Source organism: Ovis canadensis, chromosome 14, assembly GCF_042477335.2.
Source record: "Ovis canadensis isolate MfBH-ARS-UI-01 breed Bighorn chromosome 14, ARS-UI_OviCan_v2, whole genome shotgun sequence".
Taxonomy (NCBI): Eukaryota; Metazoa; Chordata; class Mammalia; order Artiodactyla; family Bovidae; genus Ovis; species Ovis canadensis.
Window position 1 is genome coordinate 58,777,716 of NC_091258.1, and position 17,057 is coordinate 58,794,772.

General features: G+C 55.7%; 2 protein-coding genes across 6 annotated transcripts; one reads left to right on the forward strand and one right to left on the reverse strand.

The window, feature by feature from the left end:
* The first annotated feature begins 3,267 nt into the window (after positions 1-3,267).
* Positions 3,268-7,456, forward strand: FXYD3 (FXYD domain containing ion transport regulator 3). Of its 5 annotated transcripts, XM_069550672.1 has the most exons (7): positions 3,268-3,835; positions 5,283-5,315; positions 5,422-5,445; positions 6,012-6,086; positions 6,165-6,201; positions 6,522-6,559; positions 6,697-6,896. In XM_069550672.1, exons 1-7 carry the CDS (start codon positions 3,796-3,798, stop codon positions 6,714-6,716), a joined length of 267 nt encoding a protein of 88 aa, XP_069406773.1. In that variant the 5' UTR covers positions 3,268-3,795; the 3' UTR covers positions 6,717-6,896. The 5 variants fall into 5 exon arrangements, with proteins under 5 accessions (XP_069406773.1, XP_069406770.1, XP_069406772.1 ...); XM_069550669.1 differs by lacking the exon at positions 6,522-6,559 and having other exon boundaries at positions 3,675-3,835; positions 6,697-7,456; XM_069550673.1 differs by lacking the exon at positions 5,422-5,445 and having other exon boundaries at positions 3,687-3,835.
* A 445-nt stretch (positions 7,457-7,901) lies between these two features.
* Positions 7,902-16,710, reverse strand: LGI4 (leucine rich repeat LGI family member 4). Its single transcript, XM_069550486.1, has 9 exons — positions 16,131-16,710; positions 15,654-15,725; positions 15,327-15,398; positions 13,904-13,975; positions 13,726-13,797; positions 13,332-13,501; positions 11,101-11,265; positions 10,512-11,017; positions 7,902-8,877 (listed from the first exon to the last, which is right to left on the reverse strand). Exons 1-9 carry the CDS (start codon positions 16,301-16,303, stop codon positions 8,563-8,565), a joined length of 1,617 nt encoding a protein of 538 aa, XP_069406587.1. The 5' UTR covers positions 16,304-16,710; the 3' UTR covers positions 7,902-8,562.
* Between the last annotated feature and the right edge of the window lie 347 nt (positions 16,711-17,057).

A 17,057-nucleotide genomic window follows, 5' to 3' on the forward strand; every position in this document is an offset into this window, starting at 1 on the left:
CACGATGGCCACCAATCCCTCCTCCAAGGACAACACCCAGTCTAAGTAAGAAAGATTACATTATTACAACCAAAGCATGGCCTTCTCCCATCACCCCGCCAGGCAACAGCTCTGCTATTAAAGACTGGAATATCTCCCCCTTCCCTGTCCTTTTCTGAGGGGCAAGAGATTGGAGAACACACCCTCCCTGCATGTGAGGGGCCAAGTTCCAGCCCTCATCCTGTTCTCCTGCCCTGCCTAAGGTTGCTATGATCTTGGAGACCCCAGGGGAGCTCCCTGCCACTGGAAGGGGGTTGGGGGGTGTGAGTGGGAACTGTCTCTTTAAGAGCAGGCATGAGGTGAGAGAACCCCTGAGCTTTAGGGAGTCAGACTAGTTCTCTACCTGCCCAGGTTTGCTTAGGGCGTGGTGGCTGTGGATAAAGGCAGGACTCAGGCTAAGCGGCCCACTCTCCCGGAACCCGATCCTCCTCACAGCCTGGGAAGCACGCAGGTGAGGGGCTGGGGCCCTCTCCCTCCAACTCCTTCTTGGCTCTGCCCCTCTCTCTACTACTTTCTGTTAAAGATGCCTAGGACCTTCCCATATCAAGGGTCCTTCTCTGGGGGAGCAGATTAGAGAACACCTTCCCTCCCCATCAGTCTCTGTACAAGGGGCTGAGTGAGGCAGCTGGGGTGAGGGTAAGGCCCACAGATGGAACAGGGTGTCCGGAAAACTGGTGGGTCTGGGTATATTGGGGTGTCTGCATAGACCCCAGACTGGATTGGGGATCAGAGGAGATGGGTGGATGATGATGGACTTGGGGTGTCCTCATGTTGGGAATATGCTGGTCCTGAAGACCTCTAGGGAAAGGGGCTGGAGGCTTCCTGGGGAAGCTCTAAAACAGGGGGGTGGGGAGAAGATTTTGGGGGCACAAGGGAGTCATTTTGCTCATGCCTGTAGGGCCTGGCCACCATCATGGAGAAATAGAGGGACAGACAGTAGGGGGTGGATGGTGGAAATGGTCCTCCCACCACCACTGGGATCTCTGGGGTTGGGAGAGAGCAGAGAGGGGTGGGTTCAGCCTCCACTGCAGGCTGCCTTCCTCTCCAAGTCTTCACCCTGACCGCAGTCTGTTCTGGAGCAGCCGGAGAGACCTCTTTCCACAACAGCCTGAACAGGGCAAGGGAGGGCACATGATCAGACGCCAGCTCCCAGCGGCCAGCAGTGTGGGACAGTCAGGTGGCAATGTGCAGGGGCTAAGGTGTGGCTGAGACCACCCATCAGTGCCCCCTGTGCTGGGCATGCTGGGAGATCCCTGGAGATGGGGCCTATGGAGCCCCCCACCAGCCAGGGGGGTTTGGAGGCTCCCATGGAAAGAAGCTTAAGCCCTGAGACTGAGTCCTGCAAGACAGTCTAGAGCATTAAATTCAGTTCACAGGGGTTCTAGGGTTGTGATAGCAACGTGGGCTAATCATAGTGCCAACTTCATCAAGCTGCGAAGATTATATGCATGAATAAGTGCAAAGAGCTGAAAAGTGTGCCCGGCGTGGGGTAAACACTCAATCAGATCAGCTCTTATCACCAGCGTTAGTGTTACCATGGGGGGACAAAGACTAGTGTGTTCACTTTAGACAAGTGTCCTTCCACAGACCCAAGCTGGGGCCCTGTAAGCTTTCCTGCCCACACACCCACTCCAGCTCTGCCCCTGCCCCCTATTTGGGGGGGTCCTAATTGGAGACGGCAATGGCACCCCACTCCAGTACTCCTGCCTGGAAAATCCCATGGATGGAGGGGCCTGGTAGGCTGCGGTCCATGGGGTCGCTAAGAGTCGGACACGACTGAGCAACTTCACTTTCACTTTTCACTTTCATGCATTGGAGAAGGAAATGGCAACCCACTCCAGTGTTCTTGCCTGAAGAATCCCAGGGGTCGGGGAGCCTGGTAGGCTGCCGTCTATGGGGTCACACAGAGTCGGACACGACTGAAGTGACTTAGCAGCAGCAAACCCCTTAATAATGTTTCTCAAAGCAACAGGCTCTTTCCTTGCAAGAAATGGATTTTCAGAGTGACATTGTGGGTCTGGTATACAGGATGAACAAGGAAGCTAAGAGGGCTTCCCAGGTGGCTCAGTGGTAAAGAACCCATCTGCTAATGCAGGACACACGGATTCAATCCTTGGGCAGGGAGATCTCCTGGAGAAGGAAATGGCAGCTCTCCCCAGTGTTCTTCCCTGGGAAATCCCACGGACAGAGAAGCCTGTTGGGCTATGGTCATGGGGTTGCAGAGTTGGAGATGACTGGGCGACTGAGCACAGACACAAGGGCGCTAAGAAGGCTCCCAGGATCTGGGGTGGGCACAGAGAAATAAAGGCATCTGTAGAACATTATGGAAACAGAAAAGGAAACTCAGGGTAGGGGTTCTATGGAGGCTAGAGGAAGTAGTGGGGGGGGGGGTGGGTTGCAGGCTTCCCAGGTGGCTTATAGGTAAAGAATTTGCCTGCCAAGCAAGAGATACAGTTTCAATTCCTGGGTTGCGAAGATAACCTGGAGAAGGAAATGGCAACTCACTCCAGTATTCTTGCCTGGAAAATTCCATGGACTTAGGAGCCTGGTGAGCTACAGTCCATGGAGTGGCAGAGAGTCAGACACAACTGAGCGCGCAGAGAGAAACCGGGTGCTGTCTCCAGGTGTGCACAGGAGCAGAGCAGGGGATGCAATGGGCTTCCTGCCAGGCTCAGGGGAGGTGGGGGGTATGCTTTGCCATCTGTGAAATGGGGTCTCCAGGATTCTTGGGAGGTTCCATGAGTGAAAACCCAACAAGGTCATTTGGCGGAGCCCAGCAGCGGGTGGATCTAAGTGTTAGCTCTTGCTATCAAGATTGGGACAAGCTATGCTGTGCTATGGCAGTGGGGCAGGGGGAGGGGAGGGGACAGGGGGACGCACGGGGGACTGAACATGACGAGGAAGGGGACGGTGGAGTGTTCTTCGTCCTGGGCAGACCTACCTGGGGAAAGAGGAAGTGTCTGCTGCTGCAGGAGCTTGGTGGGAGCAGAGGCAGGGACAGGGGTTGGGGCTGGGACTAGGGTAGAGACAGGACCCGAGGACCAGGGTGGGATAGGCGGGGGTGGGGCAGAAGCAGAATGGTGGGATGCTGGCAGTGTGGGACAGAAGATAAGGCTGGGGCTGCAGCCAGGCGATTCTTTTCCAGGCCTGCACCCCACCCCTCGCTGAGTTCTCTCCCCTCCACATCCTGCCCTGAGCAGCCCAGGCCCCAGCCCAGGCTCCAGCCCTGGCCCGGCAAAGTCTGGGCAGGGCGGGCAGGCTCCAAACTGTCTATGGGAGACACCCCCGGGGACCAGGCCTCCTGCCACCTGGCTCCCAACACTCCATTCCCTACAACACCCCGAGGCCCTGAGAGAGTCAGCCAGGTCTGGTTTAAATCCCGCCTTCTGGCAAGGTGACCTCGAGCACCCACTTTCACCTCTGGAGCCTCAATGTCCCCATCTGTAAGATGGGGATAACAGTGGGCAGCCCCTTCCTCATTTGGTTTCCAGGGTGATTCGCTTAAGCCTGAAGTCCACATCCAGTGAGTTATTATTGCTCCTCCCTCTTCCGGTCTGAGTTCTCACCCAGCCCCCACTGCACTCTCCCACTCCTTATCTCTCAGCCCAGTGAGTTTCAAGGCCAGGCTTTCTGCCCTGGGGTGAGCTGTGTACCCTGGGTGGAGAGCAGAGTAGCAGGAGGTTGGGAACCAGAGGCCTCCGGGGTCCCTGCTGAAGCTGGTCGCTCTCCCCAGACCCCACCAGGCCAGCGATCGACATGCAAGAGGTGGCGCTGAGGCTGCTCGTCCTCCTGGCAGGTGAGTGTCCCTTCCTGGACTGCGTCTCCCTACATCCCCTCAGCTGGGTGGTGATCACGTGTGCATGTCACTCTCATGCTTTCTGCCTCCCCCATGGGGTGCGGAGCTTCAGGACAGCATCTCCTAGAGGGTAGGGCGTGTCCCACGGGTGATTTCAGGGGACATGAAAAGGAGGGCCTCTTACAGCCAAGGCTCACACAGCTCATCATCGTCTTGAGGTCTCCTTGATGACATCTGGGAGACGGCTCGGCCCTGGGCTACCGTATCTTCAACACTACGAAACACTTTATTACAAGTGGGAAGAGCTTCGTGGTTATGTGGCAATTACCAAAAACCCCCTGGGCCTTGGTTTCCCCATCTGGACAATAGCAGCACCTACTCAGAGAGTCACTATGAGGATTAAACGAGTTACAATTTGCAGCAACCCACTCCGGTATTCTTGCCTGGAGAATCCCAGGGACCATCTATGGGGTCGCACAGAGTTGGACACGACTGAAGTGACTTAGCAGCAAGGGTAGTGCCTGGGACAGAATAAGCACCCTGTGTCTATGCTTTAAATATAATTTTTTAAATGTGAATATCCCTTTAACAAAGGGTGAATAGAGCTTAGTCCCAAAGCTAAACAGCCGACTGCTTCTAGCCAGAATTCAGTCCTAGTCCTTTGCTTTCATTGTCTTTGTTTTTATCCATTATATCAAGCAAGACTGGTATTCCATTCAGGATAGTGATGGAAAGTTCTTTTTTAAAAAAAAGTGTATTCATTTTATTAAGTTTAAGGTGTACTGAGTTTATTAAGCTCCAATACTCTCGGCCACCTGATGCAAAGAAAAGTCCTGAGGCTGGGAAAGATTGAGGGCAAGAGGAGAAGGGGGCGGCAGAGGATGAGATGTTGGGATGGCATCACTGACTCAATGGACATGAGTTTGAGCAAATTCAGGGAGGTGGTAAAGGACAGGGAAGCCTGGTGTGCTGCAGTCCATGGGGTCGCAGAGTCGGATGGACATGAGGTAGCAACTGAACAACAAATTAGTAATTAGTAAGTCACTTTCAGGGAAATGGGGGTTGGGATGTGGATGTGGCAGACCCAGGAGATGACGGCTGAGAACACCTGGGAGTGCAAGCCATCTGTCATCCCCACGAGACTCTCGCTCGTTTCTATGGGGGGTGTGAGTCAGGTGTCTGCAACATCAGGCCAAAGGCTGACTAGGTGATCAAAAGCCACCCAAATGGAAACCTGCTTCAGGGGTGGGGCTCAGTAGGGGAAACCCTCACTCTCAAGGTGGAATGTGCAGAGATAACTAGTTTGGGGTTGAACCCCTGTGCCCTCAAGATGGGGGAACTGTCCATCAGGGGACCCTTTGCTGAGGCCAAGGGTTCCATGGCCTTGCTCCCAGCTTTGCCGAGGCCAGCACCTCCATCTCTCTCCTTCCCTGCTTCTCCCCACCAGGCCTGCCTGCCTTGGATGCCAACGACCCAGAAGGTGAGCCAGACTGACTCCTCCACCAGTCCACCTCCAAAGTCTCCCTGATGAGCCCTGCATCCCAGCTCTTGTCCTCGATTCATGTTCTTTATTTTTTTCCTTGCAGATAAAGACAGTCCTTTCTACTATGGTGAGAGCCTCTGCCCCTCCCTTTGCATCCCCCACCCACCCCTCGTACCTATTTTGTGCCAAGGGTCCCACACAGGTTGGGTGAGGGTCTGATGGGGGTGACCTCAGGGGTGAGACTGATGGTGTACTGTTCAATGCCCCCAGTTGAACAGTAAAAATGATGGATTAAGGGAATCAGATATGCCAGTCTGGTCCTTGGGACTCCCCACATTTTCTTCCACATAGCCCCACGCTCCCTCCCTCTTCAGGTCTCTATTCAAATGTGCCCTTTCGGAGGAGTCTTCCCTGGCCACTCTCCCTCAAAGAGCTCCCCTCTGGCTTTCTGTCTCTTGGACTTGCTGATTTGTCTTCAGACCCCTTCCTTCTCTCTACCTAATACCACATTAAGTCTCTGGTGCTTGCTCTGCGCAACCTGTAAAATCAGCAGAGGGGCATGGGGGGAGCCACCTGTTCTCTCCACTGCTATAACCCACATCAGAGGTGCCCAAGGGACATTGTCAAGTAGCTGGGGGCTCGGTTGGGGAGGGCATGGGCTGGCACCAAGGGCCCCCTCTGGGTTTCTCCTAGACTGGTACGGCCTCCGGGTTGGCGGGCTCATCTTTGCAGGGATTCTGTGTGCCATGGGCATCATTGTCCTCATGAGTGAGTGCAGGGGCTGGCGGGGTGGCGGGCAGGGCAGGGCTGGGGGTGTCCTCCCCTGACATCCTCTCCCCCTAACAGGTGGGAAATGCAAATGCAAGTTCCGACAGAAGCCCAGGTAAGATGGGTTCCCGGCAGTGTGCCTGCCTCATGCTGGAGATGCCTTTCCGGGATAAAGAGCTAAATCTCACAGGAAAAAGCCAGGCCTCCGGGCCCTGCCCTGGAAAATTCCTGCCCCTAAGATTTTTCCAGGCTCATTCTTCAGAGCCATGAATCTTCAGAGGGCCTCAAATCCTGAAGTGCTTTTGGTCCCCGGGATGGTGTAACCCTGTGAAAAAATAGCTAGGGAGCTATGTCAGGGCAAGCTGAGAGTCCTCTAGCCGTGAAGGAGAGGAGAAACAGGAGGGATCAGAGATCTCACCACTTTTCTCTCCTTAGCCACCGTTCAGGAGATGCCCCACCTCTCATCACTCCAGGTAAGATAGGGACAGAGTAGGGCTGAGAGGGACACAGTGGGGTAGGGAGGAGATGGGGTGTGTGTGTGTGTATGGAGGCACCCTGGGGAGAAATAACTTGATCCACTCTCACAAGCTGACTCTGTCACCTCTTCCAGGCTCCGCCCAAAACTGTTGAGAATGGATCAGCTCCAAGGACCACTCTTTCCCCAAGTCCTGGCTCTGCAAGGGAGCCTGAACTCCCAGATGGAATTCTCCACTCCCTCCTCAAACCGCCTGGCCAGGGCTCCATCTCACCTCTCCCTGGAGGGGTCTCTGTTCAATTTTTACTCTAAAATGATTTTTGTCTCATACCCAAGCAGCCTTGAGACTCCCTATATTTGCATTGGGGTTTGTGGCGGGAAGGGCAGGAGAAGGTTGATATGCATGGGGGCTGGCACGGAAGCTGGCAGCTGAATCTCTTCCCTGGAATGAGACCACAGGCCTGCTTCCGCATGACCTGGGGCCCGACCTCTGCCTCCGTGGCCATGGGAGCCACACGTGCAATTTAAAATGCTCTACTTAGGGGATATTTTTGAGATTGAAAGGGAGCTCCAGCCAGATGAAATACTGGGCCCTCAAGTGGACGCTGGGACCATCCCAGGAAAGCTAGGATGTGGAATGATCCTAGTACCCAGGAGTACCCAGACAGCTTGATTATAATAGTGAGGCCCTATGACCCTCCTAGAGAAGGAAATGGCAACACACTCCAGTATTCTCGCCTAGAGAATCCTATGGACAGAGGAGCCTGGTGGGCTGCTGTCCATAGGGTTACACGGAGTGGGACACGACTGAAGCAACTTAGCCTGCATGCATTCATGGCCCTCCCACTCACCTCAGATCCCACTTCATTATAAAAGATGCTTCCTAACACCCAAATGTTCCTATGAGAACTTTACATTACTCCCCACAATATCTCTAATAATATATAACAGCTACATGGTATGAGAACCTCTAACCAGGTTTGAACTCCTTTACACAGCCTCCAATACCCAATAAGACTTTCAAAAAGTCCCCAAGAACCACAAAAATGCCTAAAACCCTTCAAAACATCTCCAAATATCTCCTGGAATACACAGACCAACACTAAGCCCATGACCTAACCCCCTAACAATGCCTTTATATCCCCTGCACACCCCCACAAAGCCCCCCATACGAGCCCACGCTCCTTAGAGACCTCGTGAAAGCTCACCAAGGGCAGCCAGAACGCACCCTGGGACACCTCCCCTCTCCTTAATATAGCTCCTGGGACACTACTCCTCCTTCCCTACCTCAACCCCATGCCACAGGAGACACCTTCTCCCAATAACCCCACAACAGCAGGTGGGGCGGGTGCACAGCGCGTTTATTGAGCCCATGCACTTTCCGTCCGCGATCGTGTTACCGACCCGGGAGAGGCACCCCTGGCTCCCGGCTAAAACGCGGTCTTTCCCACCTATCCCTCGCGCACGCGCAAGAGGAACAACACGCTGGGCTTCCGCCTCGGCAGCAGGCGTGCGCACAAGCAGTAGAGGAAGTTAGCAGGCCCGGCAGGGAAAACTGCCCAGCGACTGATGACGTCATGAAGGCGGGCACTAAAAGCGATTGGCAGGATTGAGTTTAGAAGGAAAAGGAAAGCTATCGCCTTCTCAGTACTTTGACAGGGAACAGAAGGGGTGGGAGTGTGTTGAGGGAGACTTCTCCAGACTCATGGAGCTCTTCACATTACCCTCCCACCATGATTTGTCTACCGGCTCCATGCAGTGGTCCCCCAGCCTGAGCCCCCAAGTCATCTTTGATGAGTATCATCTGGTGTCATCTCCCAGCCAAGATGTTGCTTAAGACTGAAAGGGCAGCTCTTGCCTCGAACTTGGCTTGTGGTCAGCATCTCACAGGACCAGCTGTCACTTCTGAATAAGGCCAGGAGGCCAGTAAAGGGGACATCCTGAGGCCCAGGAATCCCCATGCCAGCCCCCTGCCAGCCATGTCCCACGTCCCTTCCAGACTCAGGCACTGAGGTCTAACTCATGATGCTGGTAGATCTGTGTGGGGCCCTTGAAGCAAGCAGCGAAGAGGAAGCGTCTGCCGGCCATGGTGATGTGAGCAAAGGCCCGAGGGGCCACTATCGCTGGGGGGCCCAGCTCCTGCAGTGGTTCCAGGAGCCCCTTGTCAGGCTCAAGGTGGAAAACCTGGCTGAAGGCGAAGTCACTGCCCAGGATGGCCAGCTGGTCCTTGGCAATGAGCAGTGGCTGGAAGACGTGGGCCCCTCGAGAGGGAAGTTTCTGCAGCAGGCGAAACATGGAGCCATCCCAGCGCATGACCTGTGGGAGGGGGGCCGCTCATTAGGGCTGGGGTCCCCAGGGCCAGGCCTGCTGGTCAGTGGTCCCCTAGGCTCCGGAGGACTTGAAATAGCTCAGGAACAGAGGCTTGTAAGTTCACAAACTCCCACAGCTTTCTCATCTTCCTAAATGTCACCAACCAGCTGCTCAGCCCACAGACTTGGAGTCACTCTGGACCCTTCCCTCTCCTTCAGCCCCACATAGAATCAGTCAGCCCTGGAGTCAGTTTCATCTATGATGGTATGCACTTCTCCCATCTCCTCTGACTGCACTCTGGCCCAACCACAGTCACCTGCCTCCTGGACCATCACATAACCTCCTCCCTCGTCTTCTTGGTCTCCTTGCTCTTGTCCCTGTGCCTACAGTCTGCTCCCCACGCAGACACCCTGTGAACCCCTGAGTCATATCAGTGCCTCTCAGGCTCAAAGCCCTGCCCATGGCTATATCTCACTCCAGAGAGTGCTGGAGGGAGTGGGCCATTAGCCCTGGGGGTTCAGGGTGTGGTGGCTGTGGTTAAATGTAAGTACTGGGGACTTCCCTGGTGGCAGAGTGGATAAGAATCCACCTGCCAAGGCAGGGGACATGGGTTCGACCCCTGGTCTGGGAAGATTCCACACACTGTGGAGCAATTAAGCCTGCAAGCCACAACTACTGAGCCCACAAGCCACAAATATTAAGTGCTGTGTGTGCCCCACTACTGAAGCCCACGTGCCTAGAGCCTGTGCTCTGCAACAAGAGGAACCACTGCAATGAGAAGCCTGTACACTGCAACGAAGACTAGCCCCTCTTTGCCACAACTAGAGAAAGTCTGAGCAAAAACCAATGAAGACCCAGAACAGCCATAAATAAAAACTTTAAAAAAATTGTAGGTAGTGGAGTGTGTCAGTTTGGGAGTAGAAGCAGAATCTTGGGGCCGGTGTCAGTGTTGGGAGATGGAGAGTGGTTTAGGGTCAAAGGTCCATCTAGTCAAAGCTATGGTTTTTCCAGTAGTCATGTATAGATGTGAGAGTTGGACCATAAAGAAGGCTGAGCACCAAATAATTGATGCTCTCAAACTGGGGCACTGGAGAAGATGCTTAAGTCCCTGCACAGCAAGGAGATCAAACCAGTCAATCCTAAAGCAAATCAACCCTAAATACTCATTGGAAGGACTGATGCTGAAGCTCCAAAACTCTGGCCACTTGATTCGAAGAGCTGACTCATTGGAAAAGACCCTGATGCTCGGAAAGATTGAGGGCAAGAGGAGAAGGGGACGACAGAAGATAAAGTGGTTGGATGGCATCACCAAATCAATGGACTTGAGTCTGAGTGAACGCCAGGAGATAGTGAAGGGCAGGGAAGTCTGGCGTGCTGCAGTCCATGAGGTCGCAAAGAGTCAGATACAACTGAATAACCAAACAACAGTCTTGAGGGGTCACACTCTTGGAGTTTGCATTGGGATAGGGTCAGAGCTCAAAGATTAGCATATTAGGAAGGTCAGCTGTCAGGCAGGTCAGCCTTCAGAGGCCAGCGTGTGAGGTTGGGTCAGTGCTTAAGAGGCCAGCCTGGAGTGGGAGTGAGCTGCTGCCAGTCAGGTGGGGCCTGTGCCCACCCCGCAGGATTGTGCCCAGCCTCACCATTGAGTCCCCGATGTAGCGTGTCAGGCATAGGAACACGTCCCCGCCGGCCTGGAAGTGGCGCGTGGCATAGACATCCTCAGCCTCAGGGATGTCCGTCCGCCTCTCGAAGCGGCCGCCGAACCAGTGGAAGAGTACAGGCCGCTGCGAGGCAGAGGCCAGCAGCAGATGGGGCCGGCCATCCAGTTCGAGGGCCTCGACGTCCGTGTCCCGATGCCAGGCATGCAGGCTCTGGCGCGGGTAGAAGCCGGGCCCGTCCCGGCACAGCAGTGTTGTGCTGCCCGCCTTGGAGGCGTCGGCCACCACGAAGCAGGGCTGCCCATCCAGCCACAGGAGCTCAGCGTCATTGGGCCGCAGCAGCCGCCGTGGGGCCAGGACCTGCAGTGGAGCTAGGCGCAGGTCGGGGCTGGGCCGGGCCCACAGCTGCGAGCCTCCCCACAGGCGGGCGGCCAGCACGAAGAGGCGGGGGCCCAGTGCCAGCGGCTTGCAGGACACCACCGAGGGCGCTGTGGGGAGCAGGGGAGCAGGGGGCCCTGTTAGACCAGCTGGGCAGGCTATCCGGCAGGTGGGAGGATGGGAGGGGGCTTACCAGACAGCTCTTCCTCCTGACGGAAGCGCTGCAGGCTGTAGTCCCAGGCCAGGATCAGGCAGCGGCCGGCAAAGGGCTGTGCCAGGACAATGTAGGGCTCCTCCTGGTAGGAGAAAGCCTCTACGCCCAGCGCTGACTCTCCCACCGTCTGGAACCAGGACAGCTCTGGAGGCAGGGGGAGGGGAGAGAGTCAGACAGGCCAGGGGGACACCCAAGGGTCCTCATCACCTAGCCTCAGCTTGCACATCTTTGCAGTGAGGACCGCCACGGTGCTGACCTCATGGGGATACACAGCGGAATCTTTTTATCTCCCTGGACGTATTAACTCACAACCACACGGTGATACTCTATTTTCTAATCTGGATGGCATCATCAAATAATTAGAAACAGTACTTTTATCATTCATTTAACTCCACAAGATCCCTGTGGGGTATATTCTGTTATTATATCCACTTTGCAGAGGAGGAAACTGAGGCACAGGGAGCCAACTGTCCAGCCAAATCCATCCTTCCTGTTTTCCATCACACAGGGTTGCATCTGGCCACAAAGCCACCCAATCAGAGGCCGTGAGCCCAGCACTGCCCCCATGCCACCTCCTGACATTGGCCATGAGCCAGAGCAGAGTGATGGTTCTAGTGCTCGCCTTGCTTCTAGGAGGACCGCTTGTCCTGGACTAGGTCCCTTTCCCCTCCTCCTGTGAACTGGCAGGTGGATGGGCTCACAACTTGGTTTCAACCATGGAAAGCAGGATAACACCCAGGGGCTGCCCCACCGCCCTGAACTCCTCTCATCTCAGACCCTTCTGTTTTCTTTGCGTCATGGTATTTAGACCCTCTCTGTTACAGCAGCTTAGCATTGATGGTAACAATGCACCCAGATTGTCCAGTGTGGTGGCGGTGGACTCCAGGTGACAATACTTCATTCTACAAGCCAGGACCTACTTCTAGGGGCCTGGGTTGAATCAATGAACCAAACAGCTAAGGATGCCCATACAAAGGGGATTTTTTTTCAAATGGCCACCAAATCATGTCACTGTGTGCTCAAAACTGTCCCTCTGTGGCTTCCCACAGTCCTCTGGATAAAGTCCACCTTCTTCTCTGTGTCTTTCAAAGTTCTGCAGAGTGAGGCCCTTGCAGGTAAGACATCTCATCTGTGTCCTTCCCTTCCTCACTCCGCCAAGAACTTCCTCCTTCCATCCTCAGTCAGGACAAGCTTTGTGCTGCCTTGGGGGGGGGGGGGTCACTGCACATGCTGACCCCGTCCTCTGTCCTCCAGTTGGCTACAGCCACAGCTGGCGCTACCTCTTTGGAGAAGCCTTCTCCGATGCCCCAGGAAAGGTAGGACCACCCCCTAAACTCCCTCATCATCCTCTGTGTTTATCACAATGGGTACCATGCATTTACTGTGCAATGTTTATTTAATGTCTGAGGCCCCACCTCCAGGACTGTGACCTCGTGAGGCAAAGGCCCCGGGTTATCTTGGTCACCACAGTGTGCCCATTGCCTCTTACAGAGCTGGTCACCGAGTGGACCTCAGTAGGTGTTTGTTGAATAACTGAACCAAGAGTGACTAAGTTAAATTTCCTTGTTCTATGAATTCTGAAGACCAAAAACTTGTCTTACATTTTGAGGGTGATGATGTTAGTAATGATCTTCAGGTCTGAACTCAAAGTTTCACTCCTTCCAAACCCTCCAGCTATGTCTGGCTCCCACTCTGACACAGGGCTCCCACATGTCCATGGGTTCTCTCCCCCAGTCCTGGCCCTGACCCTTCTGTGCTATCCCCATCTCAGCCCTGGTCATTCTAGGCCAGCCCTCTCTGCTTGCCTCTGGGTGTGGGCTCTGTGAGGACAGACCCAGGGCTGGCTTCATCACTCCTGTGCTCTCTGCTTTGCCCAGTACCCATAAAGGTACCAGAATATATTTGCGGAAAAGCAAAGTGATCGGAGGAAATATTTTTTACATGGTCAGTTTCATATTAATAACAACAACAATGAGAATGAACATTTATGAGGGCCTCCCCTCCCAGGGGTCCTGCCAAGTACATCACTGAACTCTCTTGCAGGAGTCCTGTGTCACGGTGTATTACCCCTATTCACAGGTAAGAAAACTGAGGCTCCGGGAGATGCTTGCTCAGCAGACTCTCAGCCAGGAACTGGCAGGGCAGGGAGGTGAGCCCCTCAGCCCTGGCCACCCCTGCTGTCCCTCCCACCCCGCCGGGAAAGCCCCCACCTATGGCTCTGCACTTGAACGTCTTGGGGTCCACGTGGCGGAGCTGCATGTGGGCCAGGGCGGCGGGGCCGGCGCAGGCCCCGGTCCCCACGCTGGCGTTCACGGTGGGGATCCACTGCAGCAGCCAGAGCGCGCGGCAGTCGCACTGGAACGGGTTCCCACGGAGGTCCCTGGGGCAAGAGGCCGGGGAGGGGCTGCGACCCGGCTTCCAGCCCGCCGGGGGGCCACACTCCCCACCCCTTCCCAGGCTAGGGCCCCACCGCGGTGCGGAAACTACGTAAAACCCATCGCAGTCACACTCACTCGTTCCAACCAGAAATGGGCACAGACGCCCCCTTCCCCCACCCACATGTCCCCCAATCCCCCCAACCCTCCCCGTCCCCCTGGGCCTCACACATGAGTCAGTGTCTCCAGGCCCCGGAACAGGAACCTGGGGAGGGTCTCGAGATGGTTATTGGCCAGGCTCCTGGTGGAGGGAGAGAAGGAGAAGCCATCAGCAGCTCCTAGGATGATGCCAGGGTGATGGGTGTGGGGTGCCTCCCAGGGTGGGCTGGGGCAGTGGAAGCACTCACAGATGTGTGAGTGAGCGAAGTCCTCTGAGGGCATTCTTAGAGATGGATCCAATCTCATTGTCCTCAATAAAGCTGCGGAGGGAAGATTGGGTCAGGGGGAGGTCCCCCGGTTCCCTGCTGTAGCCCCACAGTGGTTGGGGAACTCACCCCATGGTAGCCACAGGCCACGGCAACATGTGGAATTCTCTCCCAACGCCTTGCATAAACCCAGGGAAACACCTCCCAGGAGCCTCTCTCTTCACCAAGGTCCCAGCCTGCAATCCCAGGAGCCAAGAACCTGACCTTATCGTCCTTGCCAGCTTCACCAGGAACCATCACCACCACAGCCACCATGACCAACCCCAGTACGAACACCAATATGACCACTCACACCTGCACCATCATCCATTATGTCCAGTGCCTCTCCCACCATCGTCACCCCCAGTACCAAAAACTGCCAGCATCACCGACCACATACCACGCCACCACCATCACCAACACCAACATCGCCCGCTATTCCCATCATCAGTACCAGCATCAATAGCATCAACATCATCCAGCCTCACAGCAGCAACATTGATAAGCATCACCAAGAACACGTTCTTCATAATCAGCACCAAAACCACGGCCACCATCATCACCCACACTGCCACCGTTACCACGAGCACCAGCATTGCCAGTCCCAACATCATTACCCTCGGCGCTCACAGCATCACTGCCATCAGCACCACTACTGCCACAATTCCTGCACGTACACCTACCTTTACCATCACCACCAAACCCAATACCAACAACATTGCATTGCGCCAACATCCTACCCCAAACCACTGCCACCACCAGCACCCATATCATAACCACCAGTGTCCACAGCACTGATCATTATTACGAACACCAACCCTTCAGACTTCATCATCAGTGCCCACTGATGGTCCAACAGCACCATCACCCTTGGGTCCACCATTTTTATCCAAATCATCCCCACTCCGTCATCCGCAATAATGCCACTGCTTCCCTGTGAGCACCATACCCATTATCATCTCCGCCAACACTACTGCTGGCGTCGTGCCGTCAACACCACCACCGCCATCAGTACCACCATCACCAGCTAACTCAGAGTCGCTGCCTCTTAATTGGGAACATTTCCTTATCTCTGGCCTCTTTGTACCCTCCCTGGTCTCCTGAAAGTCAGGTAGGACCAGAAACAATCATGGGTTACCCAGGACTTCGTGCATCTTGAAACAGAGAGGGCCGTGGGGGCAGGCTGAGATTACACAGCTGAGCAGGAGCCCCAACCCCACTCAAGAGGCCGGCTGTCTTGCCCCTCCAGACACTTCTCTCTAGGGCAACAAGCTCCTCCTTTCCCCCCACTCTAGGAGCCGTGGAGGAGCACCTCCTTCCTCTCCCAGGCCCCCATTCCTGCCCCACCCCTCCTAGCCTCACTCACAGGTACTGCAGGTGGGATAGGCCCGCAAACGCATCATCCTCAATCACGGAGAAGGAGTTGGATGTGAAGAGGCTGGCAAGGAGGTAAGAGAGCAATTTTTCCAGAGTCACTGCGCCCCACCTGACATGTTAACCTCGGCTCCCCCCAACCCCAGCCCACGTGGGCATGGTCACACACACAGGCATGCAGTGTGACGATGTGGATCACACAGATACTTTCACAGACATGCACAAACACGTAAGTGTGCACACTCGCCCCGCCCCCCACGTGCATGTGCGTGGACAGCCCCTCCCTCGGGTGGCCTTCGCTCAGCCGGACCCCACTCACAGCAGGTGCAGTGACGGCACCCTCAGGAAACTGCCGGCCTTCAGCTGGGTGATTCGGGTCCTAACGAATGAGCTGGGGACGTGCGCAATGGTGGGTGAGGAGAAAACCGCTCCAGTGCGCCACTCCCATCCCAGAGCCGGCTCCTGTCCGAGGGGGGCAGGAGGGAACCTGATCCTGGGTGTGTGTATTTCCCCTGCATTCCAGGGGAGACGGGCAATTGCCCTCCTTGCTTGGCAAGGATCCTGGCAGCACTCTGCACACCCCATGGTTCTCCCTCCCCCGAGGTCCGCCCACAAGATGCCCCTGCCCTCTGGAATTCCCATCCCCACCCCTGCTCCCTTTCAAATCCCAGTAGCCCCCTCCCAGGACTCCCAACATCCTTTGCTGCCCCCTCCCAAGATCCTGACGGGCCCTCCAGCCCCCAGGGTCCCAGGACTCCCATCCCCAGCCTCAGGCCCCCAGAGGGCTGACACTCACAGCGACAGCAGGGTCGGGGAGAGGATCTCGGGCAGGTCCACGGAGCCCTCACACAGAGCACTGTCTTTGGAGCAGGAGCAACTTAGAGGACACTTTCCCTTTGGGGGTCTCCAGGCCTCCCCCACCCCCAGCCCAGCCAGCAGCAGCAGTAGCAGAACTCCCGCCCCTCCCATGCCCCCTGACCCCCGCCGAGGCAGCAGCTTTTCTCTGCCCTCCCAGCTCGGCCCAGGTCTTGGCCACTACATCTCCCATGCCAGGCGACCCTCCATGCCGCCAGCTGGCACGCCCTGCCCCGGCTTCTCTCTCCTCTCGGTCTCTCTTCAGCCTGTCTTTCTTCCTCTTTGTCTTCGGTGTCTAAATTTCTGCTTATGTCCTTTTCCCTGTTTTTGTGTCTCTCTCCTTTTCTGTATTTCTGACTCTGTTAGTCTGTTTCCCACTCTCTATCTCTGTCTCTCTATCTGAGTTGTCTTTCTCTTTCTCTTTTTCTCTGTCTCTGTCTGTCTGTTGGCCTCTCCTTCTCTGTGTGTGTGTGTGTGTCTGTCTGATGTCTTTATTTCTGTCCCTCTGCCCCCCCACCCCCCCCAACCCTTCCAGCTCCCTGGAAGTTTCTTCCCCTCCTCCCACGTCTCTTCTCCCGGGAGGTTTGGGAAAGGGACTCTCTGGGCACCGGGCGCTCAAGGCAAAGCAGGGAAAGGAGGCGGGGGTCAGAGGCCATAGGAAGAGCAGCCCCTGGGGAAGGGGCCAGAGGGCCCCAAGGGAGGGGAGGGGCCACTGGGGGCTGAGCTGCCCTGGCTCCTCCCAGCCAGCCCCCTCCCCAGACACCCAACTCCACTCCACTCACGGAGGGTGAGAAGGATGTCACCAGGGTGGGGACCGGATGGCTCTGTCGGCAGGAGGGGGAGTGGAAGGAGAGACCACTAGGGGCTG

Bases quoted from the DNA above. Each gene is read 5' to 3' on its own strand.
- FXYD3 (XM_069550669.1), top strand. From the start codon at position 3,796: ATGCAAGAGGTGGCGCTGAGGCTGCTCGTCCTCCTGGCAG. The intron at 3,836-5,282 runs GTGAGTGTCCCT...TCTCCCCACCAG, and splicing joins GCTGCTCGTCCTCCTGGCAG to GCCTGCCTGCCTTGGATGCC. The intron at 6,202-6,696 runs GTAAGATGGGTT...CACCTCTTCCAG, and splicing joins AAGTTCCGACAGAAGCCCAG to GCTCCGCCCAAAACTGTTGA.
- LGI4 (XM_069550486.1), bottom strand. From the start codon at position 16,303: ATGGGAGGGGCGGGAGTTCTGCTACTGCTGCTGCTGGCTGGGCTGGGG. The intron at 13,798-13,903 runs GTGAGTGCTTCC...TCCCTCCACCAG, and splicing joins CTTCGCTCACTCACACATCT to GAGCCTGGCCAATAACCATC. The intron at 13,502-13,725 runs GTGAGGCCCAGG...CTCTTGCCCCAG, and splicing joins CTGGAGACACTGACTCATGT to GGACCTCCGTGGGAACCCGT.